At 42.8% G+C, this 9714-nt stretch overlaps 2 protein-coding genes across 2 annotated transcripts; both read left to right on the top strand.

Moving 5' to 3' along the window:
- Window positions 1–631: 631 nt before the first annotated feature.
- On the top strand, window positions 632–5519 carry tekt2 (tektin 2 (testicular); the record flags this gene model as incomplete). Its single annotated transcript, XM_083766585.1, has 9 exons — window positions 632–787; window positions 1415–1540; window positions 2183–2388; window positions 2712–2855; window positions 3133–3247; window positions 3416–3523; window positions 4057–4200; window positions 4840–4919; window positions 5315–5519. 9 exons carry the CDS (start codon window positions 632–634, stop codon window positions 5517–5519), a joined length of 1284 nt encoding a protein of 427 aa, XP_083622711.1.
- Window positions 5520–8542: 3023 nt separating this feature from the next.
- LOC310868075 (free fatty acid receptor 3) lies at window positions 8543–9547 on the top strand (the record flags this gene model as incomplete). The annotated part of the gene is made up of 1 exon (XM_083778325.1): window positions 8543–9547. One exon carries the CDS (start codon window positions 8543–8545, stop codon window positions 9545–9547), a length of 1005 nt encoding a protein of 334 aa, XP_083634451.1.
- Between the last annotated feature and the right edge of the window lie 167 nt (window positions 9548–9714).

The raw sequence follows: 9714 nt of genomic DNA, 5'->3' as shown, positions 1-9714 counted from the left end.
GATCTGCGCCTGCCCTTCACCTTGTCAGGCGGAAGGCAAGGCGGAGATAAGAAATGGCAAACAAAAGTTAGAAACAAATCACACCCGTGTGAAGTGAGGGGTGCTAATATCGCTGTCAATGGGAATTTAACTTTGTGTAGGTAGGACAAAAATAGCTGATTTGCTCGTATGTAAATTATCCATTCATTGTCAATGGGAATTGGGAATGTATAATCATTGTGTAGGACAAAATAGCTGATTTGCTTGATAGCTGTCAATTTTATTTATAGGAATTTAATGTTTAGGCTAGCGCACCTAAAATAAATCACACCTGTGTGAAGTGAGGGGCGCTCACTGATGAATTGGAAATGGTAGACCCTGTAAACAAGTCTTAGTGCTTTATCATGGTTTCGTCCACAAAGTAATAGTTTTTGTAATTTACTTTTACAAAAATGTCAATCAATCAATCAATTCATGTGGCCTATGTCAGTCATCTGACATTATGACGATCACAATTTCATATTTGGAATACAAAGGTGTCAGCCCGATCCGACCACCCTTCAATACAGCAGTAGGCTATAAGAGTACCAAGCTATGACCACCCTGCTAAATATTTATAGTTGTTCTCCTCTGTCCTAAACCGAATAGCAGGATGTCTACTATTCCTGCAAAGCCTGCCTTGCGCCACAACGTGTCAGAATGGTCTGGCAACAACCATCAGCTCTCTGCCACAGCAGAACATGAGAGGCATGTGTCAAACGAGATTCGTCAAGAAGGAAGGACTCTACGCAATGAAACCTCCATTAAGGTGGGTTGACGAGGCTGCTGCTGCATTGTGTGAGCAGCAAACCCACCAGTTAATCCATCATTATGACAAACACAGTATTAACAGGAGTAGACTACTCCATGTTTTGCTGGCCCTTCCATGCTATTATGTTTTATTTGGAAGTATTTTGTGTTGGCCTGTTTTTGACCCTGCCCAATTGAGATAATAATCAGTCTGCATCTGTTGAAGGCTGGAGAAAGTTTGTCAAATTTTGCTGTGCTGACTGTGCTGTTTCAAACTGCTTAAATGGAGGAGGGCTACACACACACACACACACACACACACACAGTCACACGCACGCACACACAGCACCACTCAGTTCAGACGGATCAGATAAAAAACTAAAAAACAAAGGGGGGTCAACAGCAAAAGGGGGTCAAAGCAAATTGCACAAAAATTTATTTTATACACACTCAATACAGTCTATATCTTGTTTTGTTTTATCATGCATACTTGTATGAGTGAGTGACATCTTTTTAATCCTACATAGTCATGATTGCACAAAGCATACTGTAAAGTGTATGTAAACTAAGGTAGTTTTCTCATCCACATTCATCAAAACGTCTATTCCTTTCTTTGCTTAGTTTCCTATCCATCTTTCTCTTGCAGACATTCTGGGATGATAGCGATACCTGTCGGAGGCTGAGTGACAGGATCTGGGATGTTGCCCGCTGGAAGGAGGCTTTGGAATCATGTGCACAGGAAGTAGACAAAGAGATGGAGGCATTGACTCTGGTGAGCCCGAATGACTAAAAGTTGTAAACCTTATATTGAGGGGGCAATTCGAATTTCAATTAAGTATGTGTGTGTACTATAAGTACAATAAGTACTGCACAGTAAAATCCCCCTTATTAATGTATCAATTTGTAGATTTGTGAGAGTGTACAGATGTCCACTGATGATTTTACTCATTTACTGTGTATAAAATTGTCAATGACACAAGACTCTAGGCTCTGTCTGTCTTTGTTCACATATGTTTACTTTAAATTTATAATGGAAGACAACTGGGCTCTGATCAGGCTGAAACATTACCCAAATTTGGAGTCATACATCATATTAGACGACGGCCCTGGTTGGCCACGTAAAGTCTGAGATTACATTTTTGAGGGGCGATAGCCTATGTCCACCTTTTTAGTGTGCGTGTAAACACAAACTTTGTCCTAACACTTGAACATTAATCAATGAATGGCCAGTTTTGAGTGGTTGTGTAAACACAAACATTGCGTATCACAAACATTGAAGACGAAGATGAGGACACAAATTGTGATTGCCCGGAATGAGATGACGTATGATGATGATGATGATAAGAGTGCCCCATACTTCACACGGGTGTGATTTTTATTTCACAATAGCGGTTTTGATTGTTGTTTGTGACAGTCTAAAGAGCAGACAGAACAGGCGCTGGCTTCCACAGTGATGCCTCTGGAGGTCACCGTGGAATGCTTGACCCTGAGGGAGGGTCGGCGAGGCTACGAGCTGGTCACCGATCCTGTGGCGGAGCAGCTGAAGGCAGAAAAGGGCCTGATTGAGAGAGTGCAGCAAGTTCTCCAGCAGCACATTGACAAGGCCTTTGAGCAGCTATGGTAAGAAGGTTTGTCATTCTGCCATGCAGTAAAAACACCTGTCTATTTAACCACTTTCGACTTGGCTGATGTCATCATAGGAAAGTGTTTGTGTGTGTGTGTGTGTGTGTGTGTGTGTGTGTGTGTGTGTGTGTGTGTGTGTGTGTGTGTGTGTGTGTGTGTGGTGTGTGGTGTGTGGTGTGTGTGTGTGTGTGTGTGTGTGTGTGTGTGCACGTGCGTGCGCAGGTTCCATTCAAGATTCTCCAGTTAAATAAGCGTTACGTTTAAATAAACATTGACATGTTGATGTTGCTATCCTCCCAACTGTGTTTGGTTTCTCCCAGTGTTCTGCAGGAGGCACGTCACCAGATGACCGCTGATCTCCAAAACAAGATGGAGGCCTTGGACATCGATATGACATGCCTCTCCTTGACTGTGAACTCAACTCAGATCTCGCTGAAGACCAATCCAACTCGCATACCCTCAGGGTGAGCTGGAAGTGGTTTTCAAAGTAGGGGCCGCGGTCTCCAAGGAACAACAGGGGAATGGCCAATTGGAAAGGGCATAATCTTTTTTTATAAACTTTCAACATTAAAACAAAATGGAGGGAGAAAATGAAAATTATTCATTATTATCCATGCACATCATCACACAAATTATGTTTTTCATATGGCAGCCACTTTGCCATAACTTACATTATACTGTATGTGGCTTCAGACTTCAGAACAAGAAAATATCAGCCTGTCAAAATTCATTGTATTGCAGTTCCACCACCCCACAGGAGTGGCTGCAGTTCAGCCAGTACAACGTGGCTCGGTCTGAGGAAGCCATGCAGCTTTCACAGCAGATCAGGGAAGACATGAGTCTCACTAGGGCTGAGGTATGTTTGATGACACTATGAGGCAATACTATTTGCCAGAAAAAAATAATTCCTTCAAGCTGATTGGAATTATGAAGGATAATTCATAAATTGAAGGAACCGTTAAGTCTGACACCCTATTTACTCTTGCCTTGAGTGAGGGTGAATTATCTTTATTGTGTTTCTTAGCTGCAGAATGAACTGGAGACTCAGCGCAGAGCCACTGAGTTTGCACTCCGCAAGCGTACTCACCACGAAGACCAGGCCCGTGATGAGCTGGATTGGCAATTGAGTAAAGTCAGTTATTAATTTAATTGTATTTTGTAATTTTTTCATATTTTTGGGGCTTTTTCTGCCTTTTTTTTTAATTAGTAGGTTGAAAGTAATCTGACAGGAAATGGGGAGAGAGATGGGGGGGGGAAGACACGCGGCAAAGGCCGTCGGGATCGGGAGTCGAACTCGCAGCACGCCGTCAGGCTGGCTCAGCAGCCTAGGTGACGGTTGAGCTAACCATCCGGGACTTAATTTGTCATTTTAAGTGGTACAAGCTGCTTCAAGCTGTATGTAGATATAACATCTATTCTCTCATTGTTGAGCTGAAGTTTTTTTCCTCAAGGGGGATACCCTTTTATCCCCAAGAGTTGATTTAATTACAAGACCAGTGCTGCTGAACATACTGTATGCATTTGTATAAGAAGCATGGGCTAGTTCCTTGATTTTGGTATCATTGTCTCTCTGTGTTACTGTTGATGCCAGAACAGTCAGTGGTATTGTTTAACTGGAATCAGTATTAATATCAGTATTCAGGACGTGACTATTCTGTGGTTCAGACTCAGGAAGAGATCACAGAGATGGAGAGTGATATCCGTGGTCTAGATGAGGACCTCCAGGTCAAGACGGGTTCACTGAAGCTGGCTCACACCAGACTGGAGAACAGAACGATGAGACCTGGCATGGACCTGTGCAGAGACGAGGTAACCCCAGTCCCATGGCACCAAGACCTGCATGATAATGTCATAGAAACTGAAACAATTCAATGCATTTCTTCTCCAGCCTTTTCTCTCTCTATCATTGCAGGGTTATATAAATTACAACCGTTTCTGTTTTTAGATCCTATTTCAATTAGGTAAAATCATCAACGTTAAATATCAGAAGCTACATTGAGGTTGAGCCCTCAATGGTGGAAATATTGTCACCATCAATAAAACGGACAATTCAAGATGGTGGGACCAGAAATGTGATAAAATTACCAACTAGCAGCTTGCACCGCTTAAAGATGACAAATGACGTTTATAATTACTAATAACTTACATTATAGATTGGTTACCATCTTCATTTCACAATCCAAACATTAAGAGTAAACGGCACTATAGAGTCAAACGGGGACAATGCACACACACTCATCTGATTACACAGTGGAGAGTTTTTGGTCAATAAAGTTAATTGAGTTGAGCTTGTTGCTCTCTTGATTTTATTCAGTAAATAAAAAAACATGACCTAGAAATTATTCTAAAGCCAAGAATAGCAGATCTACGTCTACTCATCACAAACCGGTGCACGACACCAGCACACTAAGTATAAATCTGGTTTTTATACTTCCTGTGTTTCTCTAGGTTCAGCATGGGCTGGTTGCCGAGGTGAAGCAGCTGGAAGCCACCATCAAGGCACTGAAACAGAAGCTCTCTGAGGCTCAGTGAGTCACATCATTGGCTTGTCTTTTGTCAAAGTGGGATTTCCCTTTTCCCTGACCATCACCTCTCCGCTCAATCTTGCATATTGCTCTATCTTTTCAATCTGATAGACACCAGTACAATTGCCACTCAGCCACCTGGACTGTTATCCTTGATTAATTGATTACATAGGACCACAATGGAAACAAGTCCCCAGGACTTTTTTGTGTTATCCTTTTAGCCGTACTGTACCACGTGCCGTTTACATTTCTGACTAATAACGTATTCAATCAATCAATTATCCTTTCCATGTTGTGACTTTTGCATCAGTCTCTATGAAAGGCTTGACTCATATGGCTAATATGGCTCCAGCAAAAAAAATTAATCCCTTCACTTCCCCTTCCCCACCTACCTGTAGGCATTCTCTGCAGAGGTTGGAGCTCCACCATGCTCGCATGTTCCAGGATCTGTCCCGGAAACAGGAAGCCCTGTCTCTGGAGCAGCGTACCATGAATACCCGCGGCCGCCTCACCTTACCTGCTTTCACTGACCCAGCAGCCCCCGTGGCTCTTGTCCCACTTACCAACTCCAGTGGGAGAATCAACCTTAAGCTCCTGGCTTAACACACTGGCTTATTAGGACACTATTTTTTATATTTATGAATTGAATCAATTGATTGCATAGGGCCTAAACAGTGTACCCTGTTGCTGTATATTACATTTATGTTCAATAAATTATTAAATCAGTCAATCGATTCAATGTTGTGAGCCATGCCACTGATGCTTCCCTCAACTTCATTGTTGATGCTTAATTGCTTTGATGCAATGTCTTTAATCTCTTCAAACCAAAAGATATCTCAAATTATATACAGTATATAATATATATATATATATTCTCAGACCATAACATATGTTAACACATGTTATCACGCGGCCGCAGTCCTACTCACCTGTTATTGTTCAGCTTCCGAAATCCGCAGTTTCCGTTTCGTATTTCCGTTTACGTCATATGCGCACTTATATATACTTCAGCAACATCTCTTCGACTCCTCTGTGCAACTTCTATGATTCTACTCTACAAGGTAAGACTTTACATTTGTTTCACGCAGTGATGGCAACAACAAACAAATGTGTGCACGGTTTATGGTGTTATTTAACACAAAGTAGTGAAATCGGTAAAACACCGTGTACAGACAGAGATGTATAGAGCCGCAGCCGCTCTGTCTGGACCATCTCTCTCATTCAGCCTGGGCACACCTGAACTTCCATGTGCGGCCAAAAGAAGCTGTCTGCCGGCGTCTCTTCCGGAATTTTATACAGCTGGTGGATGGAAATGAAGCTCCAAGCCTCCACCCACGCGGCAGAAAGCTTTTCCGGGAATCTGGCCGACGCGGAAATCTGCTGCGTGGGTGGAGATAATAATAAACAGATAATGATAAGATAAATAAATAAATAATAAACTTGTAGCTGTAAAGAAGAGGCTATTCAAACAACCTGTCTATAATAGGCTTTAAATTTCAAGTTAACATTGGTCTGTTTTGTCCATGTAAGCTGCATTGAGAAAGTCATTTTAAATGGCTATAACATTCAAGGTAATATTTGTCTGTTTTCTTCATGTAAACTGATAAACACATTTTGGCCTGGTACCTTTGCTCCGGTGATTTTGTCTGTCTTTGTACAGAGGTCTTCATTGAACATTACCGGTCGCTTAAGGTTTTCAAGTATATGGAATACCGGTACACAACATACTACAGTACATTACAAATAGTACCGTACCGTACAGTACTGTACTGTACACTCTGACAAGTTCATATTAGGTAGGTCCGCTGCTACTTACTGTATGTTTTCTAATGTATTGTAACTATTATTGGTGATCTTGGAGCACAATTAATTACATATATTTCCCCTGGCAGTGCGTGTGACTACAATGTGCAGACATCCGCTACTAGAGGTTAAGGGCAGAATAAGGGTTTTAAAACTGAGCTGAAACAGGATGTGGGCGGTTGTCCAATCCTGCAATTTTGGCGACGCGTTGCACTAGGGGTGAGAGCCGTGTAGTGGCCCAAACCCCTAGTATATATATATATATATATATATATATTGCTTAAATATCTATTCATGCATTAGGTTAATACGATTGTGAAAGACATGACTAATGTGGAATATTGCTATGACAGTCAGTAAAATAAATCTTAATTCACAAAAATAAATTAAGAGATTTTTTTACTCCTTTGCTTTTCTTCATTGGCTGCTCAATGTCTGACCATTAGCACTAATGATCCTGTTTTTCCTCCATCTTATTGTTTGATCAGTGGTGACTGTTTGCTGCATGCAACTGCCTGGTTAATGTGAAGTGAACTTTGTCTCTTACAGCGCTTCATTCAGATAAACAAAATACATGGTAAACATGAAGGACAGGGTTCCTTTGATAGTGAATCTCCCTTAACTGCCTATTTCAGTTGTGATGTCATCAAATTGATTTGTTTTTGTCAGTTACTAGATCTTCATAAAGATAAGCATTTTTTTTTCTTCTTTTTTTAAACTGAACACAGGTTAATATCACTTTTCAATGTAGCATTTCCTCCAACTGTTCATTTCCAACTAAATTATATAAAACTGTATTTTTATGAAATTGTAATGAGGTCTGGATATCAATATTATATAAAATTGTTTAGAAACAATTTATCTTGTACTGACTGGGTTGATAATTACAACATTCAGCTGTCTTGTGAAATGTGGGGCAAATTTGTTTTCAATGAAAGTTTTAGTTTTTCACAACTTAAGCCACAAGAAATTGATGCTCTTATTTTCTTCCTCAAATTAGCATTTCTCTCTCTCTCTCTCTCTCTCTCTCTCTCTCTCTCTCTCTCTCTCTCTCTCTCTCTCTCTCTCTCTCTCTCTGGTACACACACATTCGCTATGAAATGAGAAGCACCCTCATTCCACAAATATTTTGTCCTACCTCTACAAGGCAAGCCTGACCCATCCTCTCCCCATCAACTTGAATGTTTTATGACTTTACTGCCTGACTCCAGTTTATTTAGAGTGGACCAGCTTTAAAAGAATGGCCACGTGCTTCCTGAATAGCTGGATTATTCTGAATCATTTCACTAAAGGCCACGGATGCTCCCTGTCTGTTGCCTCTTATTGAGGGGGCAATTAACGCTGCCTGGTGCCTCCTAAATGCCATCTACTTCCACATCAGTGGAAATGTTTCGTTATCTGCCGCCTTCACACAAAGGTGCCCTCCCCCACCCCTTCCCTGTTTCCACAGAATCCACACACATGATCTATCACAACTTATCCCCACGTTAGTGCTACCTGTGTCAGGGATGTAGTCTTTACGTCACCTGTTCATCTCAGTCCCTGGTGTAAGCATGAAGGAGATATTGTAACCGCTCTGCTAGGCTATATCTTGTTTACAGCGACAGAAAAGCACCCGTTCTACTTCACTGGATTATATGACCTCTGCAATACACCGTTCATAGAGCAGGGAGGACAGAAGATGAAAAGATGAGTACGAGTGACCATTTCTTCAGACGCAGGGTGGTTGAAGTGCTTCTGTACAGAAAGTGTGTTGAAACTCTCTAGTTTGCTTTCAGTTGGATGTATCGCCTACATGTTGATTGCTGTCCTTGACCCATGAGATGAAGATAGCTGTCGACTGCATCGCTCTGTCTGTTTACACCTTCACTTTCATACTGGGCCTTCCTGCCAACATTTTTGTGCTCTTTGTGTACGCACGCAAGGCCCATAAGCGAGGCGCCACCCCTAACGTGGTCTATGCCCTCAACCTGTGCATCGCCAACCTGGCACTGGTTGGCTGGCTGCCCGTCAAGGCCATGGAAACTGCGCTTCAGGAATGGACGCTGCCTGCACCACTCTGCCCAATCTACAGCTTCTTCTTGTTCTCCTCACTCTATGGGAGCTGCTTGTTCCTCACTGTTGTGACAGTTGGCCGCTATCTCAGTATCGCCTTTCCAATTACCTACAAGCGATATCGCTGTGCTCGTAATTCCTGCTACATCAGTGCTGTCCTGTGGGCCCTGGTATTCATCCACCTGGGGATTGGCCTGGTGGCCGAGGGAGGGGCCCAGTTTGTCTCCGAAGGTGACAATAAAGCCTGCTATAACAACTTCAACCCCTCTCAACTGAAAATACTGCTGCCTCTGCGCCTGGAGATGGCCATCGTGCTGTTCCTGCTTCCTCTGTTGGTGACGGCCTTCTGCACCCTGCGCTGTGTCATTATTGTGTGGCATTCCTGCTTGCCTGCCCCAGGGAAGAGAAGGGTTTTAACTGTGGCTCTGTCCACACTGGCTGTGTTTGTGGTGTGCTATGCGCCTTACAATGCCTCTCATGTGGTGGGAGTTGTGTTGAAGGACAATGTCTGGTGGAGGAGAGAGGCCATGCTGACCATCTCCTGCAACATATTCTTGGAGCCTGTGGTCATGCTCATGCTGTCACCAGCATCCTCCCAGGGCATCATGGGTAGAGTTTGTGGGCAACAGAGCCGGTTCAGCAGGATAGTGGGGCTTCGGCGTCCATGTAACACAACAGGCGCTCTGGCCAGTGTCCAGGGAGTGTCCACGCTATCTGAGCGGAGCCACCCTGAAGATAATCTGACCAATGTCAGTCAGGATGTAAGGATGTAATCCATACAGAGAAGTTATGACACAACCCTGGACAGTATGGCAGAATATGACGTAGGGGACCATTTCTCAGAAGACCCCACACGCACAGTGGCCTGGACCCTTCTGAGAAATGTTTATTCTGTACATATCTGTACTGGATTCTGCACATGAAATGGGGTGGAGAGCTA

Source organism: Protomyctophum parallelum, assembly GCF_964188405.1.
Source record: "Protomyctophum parallelum genome assembly, chromosome: 1".
Classification (NCBI taxonomy): Eukaryota; Metazoa; Chordata; class Actinopteri; order Myctophiformes; family Myctophidae; genus Protomyctophum; species Protomyctophum parallelum.
Note: the sequence above shows the minus strand (reverse complement) of the source record. Positions and strands in the feature narration are given on the sequence as shown.